This window comes from Podarcis filfolensis (genome assembly GCF_964270895.1).
Source record: "Podarcis filfolensis genome assembly, chromosome: 2".
Taxonomy (NCBI): domain Eukaryota; kingdom Metazoa; phylum Chordata; class Lepidosauria; order Squamata; family Lacertidae; genus Podarcis; species Podarcis filfolensis.
Genome location: NC_139605.1, coordinates 77,014,549 through 77,028,204, shown reverse-complemented (window position 1 = coordinate 77,028,204; position 13,656 = coordinate 77,014,549). Strand labels below are relative to the sequence as shown.

Here is a 13,656-nt window from a genome sequence, read left to right as displayed (position 1 = left end):
CATACAAATCTTAAAGGAACTCCACTGGCTGCTACTATGCTTACAGTCTGAATTCATGGTGCTGCTGTTAACCCACAATGTCCCAAATGAATCTGAATCAACATTTCTCGGTATATCATCTAGTCTGTACTTTGAGCAGTGACATGTGATAGAGCCTTCTCCAAATGTGGAAATAGTTTTTCAGCACCAGGGAATTAATGAGTAGATAGTCACTGCTGTGGTCGATATATTTTGTTTTACTATTATTTTATCTGTTTTTACTGTGTTGATTTATTAGTTGTTTTGTTACTTACCCTGGAATATTTTGATGAAGAGGAGATAAAAACTGTACCTAAATAAATAAATAGTATGGTTGAACTGTGGAATTTGCTACTACAAGATAATGATAGCTGGCAACTTGGATGGCTTTAAGAGAGAATTATACATATTCCTGGAGGATACGGCTGTCTATTGCTACTGGTCCAGATAGCTATATTACCTTCAATATTGGAGAAACGTATGCTACTGGAGACCAGTTACTAACAATCACAAGTGGGAGAGTGCTATGGCACTCATGTCTTACTTTTGTGGGCTTCCAATGGGCATTTAAAGGAACAGAATGCTGGACCTTATTGACCTATATTCTGATCTGGCAGGATTCTTCTTATGCTCTTCATGTTAGTCTATAATCCCATCCACACTTACTTGAGAGTAAGCCCCAGAGATCACAGCTATACTGATTGTTCAGTTTGTGCCATTGCTCTCAGTTCCTTGCTTTTGACCTCTCTCCAAGCTATGAATTCATTTCTTATCAGCTGCAAATCTTTATCCAGTGAGCCTGTTAAATAAGCTGGTTGAGGCATGTTTTATATGTGAGAACATTAAGCACTGTATGTGAGGTTAGATGTTCCAGTTAAAATGCAGCCTTTTTCAAACATAACTACGCTCACATTTATTCATTAGTGGTATTTTCCTGCTAACACTGATAGTAAACATCTTGGAATTTGCTTCAGATCTCCCACCCACCAAGGTGAAGTCCCACAAGAGTTTAATTTACCCAAGGAACTCTTAATCATCTAAAGAAATATGTATCTTTTGATTACCTCCTACACATGTTTTTCTTGTAGTGGCACGTTCTCATGATGACTTAATATTACCAGTAGATACTTCCATGCCTCATAGTTCTAACGAAGGTCAGAAAGTTCACAAAGTTTAAACCAACCAATGTTATATTCAGAATAATCAGTAGCTGTTTTCCTGAAATGGAACTGGGGAGACAAAAATACACTCTTCCTTATAGGAGTGCAGCAACGAAACAACAAGGCAGAAGTTTGCGTAAGTAGTGAGTATCTTGTAAGTTGTTTAAATTCTACTACTATGATATTAATATAAATATTCATATAAAGAAGTAGCAATTACTTCAAGAGTTAACAGCAAAATAGAAATACAAGCCACCAAGTGGCGGAATAATTTTTAAAATGACTTTCATTAGGTTTAAGTACTTTTGCTCAATACTTCCTCTTTCTCACTATTTCTTTCCTTATTTTCATCTGCTCTGTGCTGTGCCCCCAAAAATGAATGAAGGTTCTACTTTGGGAACAAACAAATTAGTCACAGATTCCAGAGTATTCTTCAGGTCAGCAGTCCTCAGCAAAATAGCACCTATTTTGTTATTATTAGAGTAGCCCTCAAATGCATGAATTCCAATGATTCAAGAAAGATAGGGAAAGAAAGATATGCATAAGAGATAATTTTTGCATTAGAAATGCAGTTGTTAGCATACGCTATCAAGTATGGTATAAATGGCACTTTGTGTGGGCTTGCAGTAGAATGTTGACTTAGTAAATGTAGCAGAAACAACCTATATAGTCTGTAAAGCATCAATATCAGTTGCTGATTTACAGGATACTATACAGTGTTTTTAGTTGTGTTCACATTCAAATAAACAGGGAGAGTAGTTCAGATACTAGATCTGCATTGGTTCGATAGATCAGTGAGTACATGAAAGTGAAGGATATATAACTCAGTGTTTCTGGGTAGAGAATGGGTTAATTTATCCATCTCTGCATCTTCCACAAAGATGGACTGATCTTCCACAGTCTGGGTAAGTGTACAGAGCTGTCACTAACAAGATATGTCTAGGTGGCTTCATCATAATGAAGATAAAAGCATACCCATTGCTGCTATAGATTTTCCTGCCTTAATGATGCCTGCAAAATGTGTTTTATTGTTTAGTAGAATCCCTTTCAGAGAAACTTGTTTAAAGGGCCATCTGAAATTGCCAGAGGACCAAAAGTGTTACCCTTCATTGATGGGCAAAGAAGCAAACTGAACAGTGTGTGTATGTGTAAGCAGGCACATGCTGTACCAATGCAGTGATGTCTCAGGCAGTTGTGTTTGTAAAATTTCCAATTACAGAAAAAGATTCGGAGAGCTTTTTGCTATAAGTAATTATGCCACTACCAGAAGAAAAGTGATAAGGAACTTCATTGTGTAATAATTTAAGTTGAGTTTCTTTAAAAATGGTTCGTATACCCTGGGGTGGACTTTGGTAAACTTTCATAATATGGTGCCCTGTACGAGACCAAAATTTGGTGTTTCCAGATGGATCTTCTCAATTACGGATCTGCACTATTTTTCACCCTCTCGGCTTGGTGCCCTGGGCAGAGGAACCGCCTACACCACCCTAAATTGGGTGCTGGTATACCTAGGCACGGGTTGCATTGTACGTCCTGGTTTGTAATTTTGCTTACTTCTGCAAATATCTTTTCCCCAAATGGTTGCACTAATTCACATGTCCACCACATATGGAAATTTGTGCCAATTACCTTGCAACATGTCTAGTGTGCTGAAGAGGATGCTTTGTCTATATAGCTGTGTTAGATGCCAACTTAAAAGAGTTTTCTCTAATGCGCATTGATGTTGATTTTAGGGGAGGGGTTGTCCAGGGGAAGAGCCTTAGAGAGCTGTCAGAAGTCAGGTACATTCAGTCCTTGGGGCTGCTTCGTTGGGGCAAGACCTACTGGGAAGAGTTGCTGTGATCCCTAGGCCTGCACTGTTTTGGTTTCTTTGAATAAAGAGTTCACTAACACCAAGTGGCTTATTGCTGACCTGCTCCCTCTAATGCCTCTACCCCCTGTGTGGGGTTAAGATGTGGACTAAAGACATAGCAGGGAATTCAGCATTGAGTTATGTCAAATGTTCCATCAGCATAAACATTACAGCTAGCCAGATGGAATGATCCCTACTCTCCTCCCCTGCATGCTATTCTGGGGGTACTCTAGATACCATCCCACAGCCCTGAGTCAATTTCAAGAGGCGGTGAAGGAGGGAGGGAGGGGAGCCCTGATGTGCAAGCAGAAGTCCTTGCAAAGTCCTTGTTTCCGCTGATGAATCCCACCCATACTTATTTCTGGGGGCCTTTGAGTCATGGATAGTTATTGCAATCTCAGCTGCTGCCCTGGGTTCCCATGGGAGAACGGGTAGTATAAAAATAAAACAAACTAATCTAAACTAAAATAAATAAACTATAAAATAATCTATATCTCAAGGCAATTCATTTGGATTTATCTTTCAACAGTCAGTCTGCATTCAGTGCCCACTTTGTATGCCCACTGGACTATCTTAGGATCATGGGGTTGGGTGGTGTGTTTGTGTGTGCCCAATTTTAGTGGCATTAAAATTTTGAGTTACTGCATTCATTTCTACAGGAAGCTCTCACTTCCAATCCTGGGAATATATAAAAATAGTTTCTCAGAAGGAACAAAGAAATGACCTTTACAAACAATGAGATGGTTCTCTCTACACTTTTATATTTATGTGTCTCTTCTTCCATCTGCTTTTTCCATCCTCTGCATTCCATTCCCCTCCCCATCAGATATCACACTTCTTTTAACTGTTAGTCCGTATGTGGCAGGAATTCATTTATAATCTTTGAATGTTGTGCTTCTGTAAACCTTTGGGTTACGTTGACTCTGCTGCAAACTTCCTCTTGTGCTTGGGTGGTACCCGTTGTTGTTGTTGTTTAGTCGTCTTAGTCGTGTTTGACGCTCCGTGACCACATGAACCAGAGCATGCCTTGGAAACACTCACTTTCTTCTCAAAGCTTCTCCTTTTTTTTATGTCCATGGAGTTTTCTTGGCAAAATACTGGAGTGGTTTGCCAGTTTCTTCTCCAAAGACACTGTATTAGAATCAGTATTTAGATGACAATGATGATTACAAATCACCATATTTCTTCAGTGCTCTGTCAACCTATTCTTTATCTGAAAAAGCTTTCCTAGACTATCCTTTGACTCCAGAAAGTGAGGATCTCAAAATTCTACATTTTTGTTATTATATGTGATTTATAACTAAATTATAATAAGCACCATCTAACGACTTGATTTTTAGCTTCATGAAACCCTATTTGCTTCAATGGGGACATTTTGCTTTTGTAAATGCATATAGAATTGTTTCTGCCAAACATAAACTGGAAAACTATAAGCTAGGGCTTGCTGAATGGCAATCAGGCTATGATTGCTCCCTCAGACTGCTCGTGTATTATTTCCGTTACCAGTTAATATTCAGTGTGTGGCTATAAAACTTAAAATAAACAGGGCCTCGGGTAGAAAGAGAGAGAGAATATAGTGCAAACTTGAAGGGCAGTCACAGTGCAAAAGGTGTTTATCAAGTCCTATCAGGAATGGTGAAGAGATAATATTTCAAGATATTTTAATCAGCACAATCTGCATATTTATTACATGTTGAGTCTCTTTGTATCAGCTATACAGCTGGAAAATGTTGCCACATATTAAAAAGCTGGAATATGTTGCCTGTAAAAGATAATGAATGTCAAATAACTTTTTGTCAGCGTTCTTTAACTGATAAAGTTTCTGTCAGGCGCTTCTTGCAAGCCCAGTCAGGCAGATTTTTTACTTTTGACCACTGTGTAAAAGGCCATTCTATTTAACTAAAACATTTGCTGCTGTTCACCATTTCCGAAACCTACACAGTAAAGTGTTTTGGGATCCTTGGGTTACTGCAAAGGAAGCGAATAAACTGTGTTAAGTGCTGTGGCTTATGGGGAAAAATAATATCCCAAAGCTTTACTCTACATCAAACATTCTTTATAAATTTGAAACATGGCAACTGAGTGTGGCACATGACTGAATGGAGCTAAGTTTTCTGAACAAAGGAGGTGCCCATATAGAGGGAGGTGATTGAAGGACGTAGCATTTCCCTGGCAAAGTCACGGCTTCATGTTTAATTTAACAAAACATTAAACATTTCATGTTTAATTTAATGAAACAGAAGAACATTAGGATTTATAACCTTAATGACACCATGTCAAGTGCTATATAATATGAACTGCACTGCATCTTGCAAAGGACGTGCATACATAGAAAATAGATTCCAAGTGCTTTTTGCTGTGTCATTGGTGTGTGGCGGGGGAGGGGCAGAAAACAACTTCAGCAACAACAAAAGCAAAAGCAACACACTAGGCATGCACCACTAGCCGAGCTAATTTTAGGGGTGCTATTAGGAGGCATTTAGGCAAATCTTCTAGCATTTAGCATCAGCACAAATGCAGTTGTTTCCTTACTACTAGTACCTCTGAAAAAAAAGGTCAGATGCTGTTCAAGGGAAGAAAAGATCACTCCTTAACTCTTACCTAGTGGAAGGTTTGGAAAAACTACAACACCGAAGAGGCAAAGTTGACTCCAAAATTTTTTAGTAAAGTAACTGAATTATGAGCAGATACTAATTGAACTTCCAGAGCTGCTGTCAGATTAACTGTATCCCCATATATTATTTTAGCCATTAGATCATATGGCTGTGTTGATGGGTAGCATTTTGCCTTTTTTGTAGAAAGGAAAGTATTCCTTTATTATTTTTGAAATGCTGATAAATAAGCAATCATTTCAACTGCATCTGAGTGTGCTTTTGACATTTTTGGCAGTCCTTTTTTGGAATATGGAAAATGCTTCTTCAAAAGATAGTGAATTATGTTAGAAAATAATTGTATAGAATCTTCATTAATTGTTTCGAAAACAGTAAGGAACTATTTTTTTTCACTTGTGAATAATTCTCAGCTCAAAATGTGAGTTGCAAGTATTTGTAAACCCACTTCCAAAGACAAAATAACCTTTCTATAATAATTATTAATTAAGTTTTTAAAAATGCTCACATTTCCCCAGACCAGGTATGTTCACCAGTCCCTAAACTGAGAACTGCAGGCTTAGTTCAGGAACTTTGGAATGCAAATGTGAAAATACCCAGTCTTCTGAAAGATTTCTGAGCACTTAAGGTTTGCTGGGAACTGTAGTTCTATGAGGTGTAAACTATGGTGCCCAGAATTCTTTAAGGGATAGAATGTGTTTCAAATGTGCTTTAAAGGTACAGTGTGTACATAGCCTGAATCTCTCTGTAATGAAGAACATTACCTGTCATTAAAGAGAATACAGTTATACCTTGGGTTAAAGTCGCTTCAGGTTGAGCGTTTTCAGGTTGCGTTCCGTAGGACCCAGAAGTAACAGAACGGGTTACTTCCAGGTTTCACTGCTTGCGCATGCGCAGACACTCAAAATAACGTCACGCGCATGCGCAGAAGCAGCGAATCGCGACCCGCGCTTGCACAGACGCAGGTTGTGTTCTGCTCAGGATGCGACTGGGGCCCCAGAACGGATCCCACTCGCATCCAGAGGTACCACTGTACGTTAGTCTCTACTCACGCACTGTATTGTGTGCTCACTGAAACCTTATAAATTCTGGCGTGCGGACAGATAATAGTAGGGGAACATAGGACCTATCTATGTTCATCCACTTTTTGTTGCAGTCCGAAGCTCCAATAAGCATAGGAAATGTGCAGGAACATCAAGCCTGAGTAGAAGCCTGAATATACAGTACTTCTGTTGCCTTGTCATGCCAGTGAGAAGATCATTCGGTGAGGGGTGAGGAATGCTTTAATTTCTCAACTATCCACTGCATCGTCATGATACTGCCTTGTGGTAACACTTCCTAGTGATACTTGGTTGAGGAGGAATTGTTCACTGTTTCTTTCGCCTTTTTACCACTCATGACTGTCATCAGTATTAGATACTTACTATCCAGTAACTCTGGGATTGTGCAGAATGAAACTTGGTAGTGCAACTTTACCAAGGTGTGCTTTTGTAATTCCTTTTTACCTTTTGAGACAGGGAAAAAGAAAACTAAGTATTTCCTAGAAAAAGGTTCTTTGTGCAAATTCAACCCATTTCACTACAGTAGTTATGTCCAATATCAGCAACCAGCTTACCAAGTAGTAAGGTTCAATAAACCTTGCCACAACAGAGCAGCCAGGAAGGAGGAGTGACTGGATTGTTGTGGCAGCTGATGGGACATCTGAGTTGCCACATGAACTGGTGATATTGTGAGAGCTTATTGAACCCTTTGGTTTGCTTTTATTAAGTTACAACAATGGAGAGAAAGAGGCAGCCTGTCCTGTTTCACTTCCTGGGGCAAAATAGGAAGGTACTGCCACTGCCCCTTGCCAAAGCCTCACTTACCAGGGTTGTGCGGCAGTTGTGGCACAGCCCTGGTGGAATGGGCTGGTGCGGCCCCCCACAGAGGCACCGCCCTATGGGATTCCACTGCCCGAGGTGGCTGCTTCAGCCATGGGTGGGCCATAGAGAGGCCAAGAAGGGAACAAGCTGTGGCTTGGCTGCCATTGCAGAACCTGGCCACAGACAAAAGAAAATATATGCAGGCAGCAGCACTCCCCTCCTTCTGTTCTGCAGCTGCAGGGAGGTCAAGGGCAAACTCAAACAGCAGGAGAACTTGTCAGCTGCCCCCTTCCCTTAGGGCCTAGACAGAATTTGAGAAACTATTCTAAGTACACTTTGCAAACTGTCCCTCTCTGTGCTGCAGATGAATTCATCAGTCAGGACATGCACAGCATGCTGCCAGCAAGGTTGGATGTGGGTTCTGGAGGAAGAAAGGTAAATAGCTAGGTTGTATAATCTCCTGAAAGCTTCTCATCCTCTAATGACTAACAGGGTCATTCAGCACATACTGCTGAAGTGGGTGGAATTTTCACCATTTCATTTGCAGTTCACCTTTCAAATGATGGGCAAAGCAATCGAATAGCAACACATTAACTCAAATACACTCCAGGTACATATTATTGTTCATGGTAGCAGATCGTTTTGATTGTTATAAACCACTAAATGTGATTGCATTGGCACTTAATGAGCATTAGAGTGGCTGACAGTGACCTTTGAGTCCAAGATTCTCCAAACAGGATTAGAATACATACTTTGCTTATCTCCAAACTCTGTGGTTTGGAGAGGAGCAGTTGTTTGACTATTCACCACCTTCTTTATACTGCTGATACAGCTAAGCTTTCAAAAGTAATAAATGTCTGAGGAATAGAAAGATTGGGCACAGTTATTAAGTGCTGTTGCAGGAAGACAACTTGTGGAATGGTATTTGGCAGGTTCTGGATCCCAGATGCTTGTAGGCTGACAAACTGTAGATTTCAGATGCAGTTTCTTTTCTGAAAATCAAAGAGCAGCTTAGCTTCTTGCCAGCGAGCAGCTAGTTGATTGTGGCTTGTGCACATAAGATTATAGCCTAGCAAATAACATTCTGTGTGAGAGCGAAATATACTGTAAACCTATACACAATAGATAGAATATGAGATTCAGACTGTTAACTGACATCAATAATTAAATAAGGAATATTCAATATTTTATATATTTTCCCTTTGGATTCTGGTTGTTCCTTTCAAGATTCCTGAGATGAGATTTAATATCAGTTGCATTTCAAAGCTTTCGTATAAAAACATAAGATGTGCCATTTTTTCATTCAACTGTGATAGCACAATGAGTACAAATCTAGGGTTGTTATTCTGTAGAGTAATATTCCAGTTGTGTGGATATGAGCGCCATACCTCCCTCCCTTGTGTGGGAGCTATGTTCTACCACTTCCCCATACTCTATGCCAAGTGCTTTGGACAGTTTCTCATGCAAAGGATCTTGAGGGAGTTAAGAAATGTTGCAGAAGAGATTAGGAGGAATGCAAAAATACACAGGGCATAAGAAGCCCTGATTTCAGGGTTACAGAAATATCCAAATAGTGCTGAGAACAGCTGTTTTACAGTGGTTGTACAGTTTTGTTTTGGCACAAACATGTCATGGCAGTTTTCTTCGTATGCCCGAAGAATTTTGTTTGCATCTCCCTACATAGGATTTATTTAATTTTGGTCCTTAATCTAGAATCCAGATTAATTGTTACTTAAAATAAATCAGAGCTGTATTTTTTCCCTGTACCCTTTGACATTTTAAAAAACAACATTGTATTAATAATGTGGAACATGCTACTTGCTCTCTCTGATCCAGCTCCCACATTAGCCAGATGGAAATGACAAAAGACAAATATGCAGAAATTACTTCTATTAATTTTCAAGACAGCCAATGTTGTGGATAATATAAACATTTGTAATTGTCTTAATAATCTCTCTAGAAAGAATGCAACAACCCTAACAGTTTGTGATTCATTTCAGTTTTTCAGCTTTTCTCCTGGGGAATTGTTATGCTAGCAAAATTTTAATCAACTGTTTCACTGGCAATATTGAATTTAGAAAGTTAGTAGCTACTAGTTACTGCATGACTTCATTAGTATACAGGAAAATCAGCCATTCTACAGTGATTAACATCTATTCAGAACTCCGAATGTATTATGGGTTCTAAATTATCTTAGGAATTAATGCAATCTTTTCAGAGGGCTTAAAATATGATAATAGATACAGCATTACTAGCACCTGCAGCTCAAGGTACCAAAGTTATTAAAGATGGTTGTAATTATATTTATTATTATAGAGATCTAAATGAGGAAAAAAGTAAATGTAATGAGCATGAATAAAATAGTGATTCTTTATTGAAAGTCTGTTAAAGAAATATGTCCTTATATATGAAATTGATATTTTGTGCTGCTTTTTCAGAAGTATGTTTATGAACTTTCTTGTTAAATCTGATAGCATTTTCCAGTGGCTTTTGCTAATACCACTGTCTGGTTGTTTACAAAACTACTTTGTACATCTATAGCAGGGGTTGTCAAACTGGTCCCTACCACCCACTAGTGGGCGTTTCAGGATTCTAGGTGGGCAGTAGAGGGTTCTACTGCACAAGCTGAATCCTCCTTCCATCGAGGGCGGTAAGGAAATTTTACCATCAAGAAAGATGCATTAGTGGGTGGTAGGTAGAAAAAGGTTGACTACCCCTGATCTATAGTCACAAAAGAAAACAAGCAAAACAGAGAAACCATCGCTCTTCCACTCCTCATGGGATCAGCAGTGTGCTGAGACTCTTCTGCTTTTGATTAGGCACAGTTTAGCACTACATCTGAACCCTAAAATGTGGTTAATATTAACTATAGTTTGTTCAAACATTTATTTAAGCCATGGTTTACGCCAAACAAAGCACAGTTAAGATAAACCAGTTTTTTGGGTTGAGATTACATGACAAGGCGCAGTTAATCAGAGCCAGTGTGGTATAGTGGTTAAGAGCGGTAGTCTCATAATCTGGGGAACCGGGTTCGTGTCTCCGCTCCTCCACATGCAGCTGCTGGGTGACCTTGGGCCAGTCACAGTTCTCTGAAGTCTCTCAGCCCCACTCACCTCACAGAGTGTTTGTTGTGGGGGAGGAAGGGAAAGGAGAATGTTAGCCGCTTTGAGACTCCTTAAAGGGAGTGAAAGGCGGGATATCAAATCCAAACTCTTCTTCTTCTTCTTCTTCTTCTTGAAAGCTTCCAAACTCCTCCCTGCAGCTGCACCAGAGGAAAAGAAGGGGGAAGGCCAGAAAGGCGTATGCTTATACAGGTTTATTCCCAACCTAGAGAGACATGGTTTACTGCGTTTTCTGAACATAGTCATTAAATGACTGTATAGCTTTATTCCAAAGCCTGAAATCTGAGATTCTACAATCCATCAGTTAGATTTAGCTAAAGTCACTGGTATAAATGGTCTTAACTGTCCCTTCTGTTGGTACAGTGGTACCTCAGGTTACATACGCTTCAGGTTACATACGCTCCAGATTACAGACTCCGCTAACCCAGAAATAGTGCTTCAGGTTAAGAACTTTGCTTCAGGATGAGAACAGAAATCGTGCTCCGGCGGCGCGGCAGCAGCAGGAGGCCCCATTAGCTAAAGTGGTGCTTCAGGTTAAGAACAGTTTCAGGTTAAGTACAGACCTCCAGAACGAATTAAGTACTTAACCTGAGGTACCACTGTATAGGCATGTCTAACATTGGGCTGTTGCAAAAATATAACATTTTAAATATTCTGAACTGTTCTAGGTGGAGTTACTTTCTGGCTATGTTTTCTAACAATGTAAGAGAAAGGTTGGGCTCATAATTTTAATTGTTCAACCTTTTCAGGTTTTATTTTCTTACCAAAATTCTTCCCTTTTGCATTCCTAAAACAATATTTGATAAAATAAACACATATTAAGAATATATCAGTGATTTAACTAAAAATAATAATCTGAAAGGTGAGACTTTCAAAATACAAACTACCAGTGATTTCAGTATAAAATATAAAATGAATTTTCTTTTTCAAAGAATTTGAATGAGCCTGCATAAATAAAGAATATTTTCAAGGAAGCGTTACATCCTATTAGATCAATATTAAGGATTGTGCCACTCCTGGTCTGTGGGAGTTTCCCCTACAGACTCCCTAAGTATGTACATAATCCATAAATCAGTACTGCTACACATCCTAATTAATTGTACCTTCCTTGTACCAGTTTCTGAAATGAACAGAGGTTGCATATCAATTATATGTGGGGTATTTTTTTAATTTTTTTTACCATTTACTTTATTTTATTCATTTTATATCAGATCTTTCTTCCATCATACAACCCAAGCACAGTGATTTACTGCATGAACATGTTCTCCAATAATTTCAACTATGATACTGGACCTTGCACATGAAGTGTGAAAATCTTCTTCCTCAAGTTTAGTTAATGGAGGACCCTTGGTGATGAACCCCATATGTGCATCATAACATCCTGAACCTGTATAAGAATGGCTGTATCAGGGAATTTATATGCAGTTTTCCTTGCTCAACTGCAAAAAGCCTCTGTTGCAAGAAGGGTTGGTTTCTAGTAAAACTAAACAGTAGAGTAGAAGATAAATAAGATATCTAATTTCCGCACCCCAGAGAAATGAAGAGGCAAGTCAATAAACAGTGTAATTATGAATTCATTCAGAAAGAAAAATAATGACTTTCTGAAGTGACACAGCCAAATCCAATAACTAACGGTTTGCCAGGCAATAATAATGGTATTTGTATCTCTTTTAATTGACTTTAACCTTTCCCTTCATCTGCGAACTATTAAAAAATTAAAGAGGAAAGTATTTAGAGACACAGATTTACATCAGTGCATGGCTCACATGCTTTTAATGAGGTCAAAGCAATAAAGAGCCTGAGCAGTTTCTGTAGTCTAGATGATGAATGGCTGTCTCATGCAGTGCTTAGTGGATACTGTAGGTTTGCAGCTGTTGTTTGTATATTAAGCTAGAGGTTTATACCTGGGGGAGAAAATATCTCTTGAGTATCTCTCCTCTCAGGCCCTTCTTCAAGGTGTAGCTTTTAAATCATGTTGGTGGAAGCAAGTTGGATTGCTATAAAAACAAGCTCACGGCAACATATGAAAATTCAATGTCAAATCAACAGTTGTCGATATCTGGCACCAAATTTCCTCATTTCAGTGCAACCAAAGGCTACACTAGTTACTTGGGGCTTGTCTTAGTTTTACCCATCTACACAACATACTTAAGTATTAAAGCTTCATGGTACTTCAGTAAATGTGGGCTGAGCTGTGAATTTGTGTAGTAAAGCAACTTTGCATCTGCTTTACTATCCAACCCAGATTGGTTTAATTGATAAATCATGCTAATTTCACTACTGGAATTGGCACTCAGAACTCTTTAGCCCAGCATAAATTGCTGCAGATCCTGAGTGACAGCAGTACCCAACTATGGGCAGTGCCAGAGAGGAGGCAGGAGAGGCAAGCACCCCACAAACAAGGGACTCAACCCTCTTCCCTCCTATGGCTGAACTCCTGCAATATATGGCTATTTTTCATTTAGAAATACTAATTTGTGGGACACAACTTGTACACCTAGAAATGTTATATCCTCCCTACACATTTTTTTCCTAACCACAATGAAGGCATCCAGGATATCAGCCACATATTGGCAGGGCTGGGTTGGAATAAACCACAGTTTAGTAAAACAAGATTACCATATGTTCCTTTGCTTGTCTGTGAAGCTGATCTTAGCTTGTTCAACAAAGCACGGATAAAGCAAACTGTATTTGGTGCTACTTGAGAATATGGCTAGTATATTCACCAAAAAAATCATTTAGTCATGGTGGTCATGTATAGGAGATGCCACCCCATTTCCTAACAAACCCAGCCAAAATAATAAGGCATGTACTAGCACTCTTATGGGGATAATTCTATTAGAGAACAATGTTTATGTGCCTATTCCATAGTTCCCCACTTTTTTATTAAATCATCTGCCATGCATCATAACACGCCACTCCATTTTAGCATATAAATTATTATGGTAGTTGCTGTGATAGCGTTACAGAGGGAGACTTGCTTACAGGTTCTGTACAGGGGCAGGTAATAAAGATTGTGCAGGTAAATATTGA

The 13,656-nt window shown here is 39.1% G+C and overlaps 1 protein-coding gene across 21 annotated transcripts in view; it reads left to right on the top strand.

Annotated features, from left to right (window-relative positions):
* Positions 1–13,656, top strand: part of TENM2 (teneurin transmembrane protein 2) — a 709,050-nt gene that overhangs the window by 408,457 nt on the left and 286,937 nt on the right. Inside the window, exon 1 of one of the 21 annotated variants that reach the window (XM_083596577.1) lies at positions 1,208–1,314. The exons of the other annotated variants lie outside the window; for them this stretch is intronic. Within the exon in view, the coding sequence (XP_083452703.1) occupies positions 1,242–1,314 (73 nt within the window). The 5' untranslated portion in view covers positions 1,208–1,241. Of the gene's footprint in view, positions 1–1,207; positions 1,315–13,656 lie in introns of those variants that run through there. 21 annotated transcript variants of the gene reach the window in all.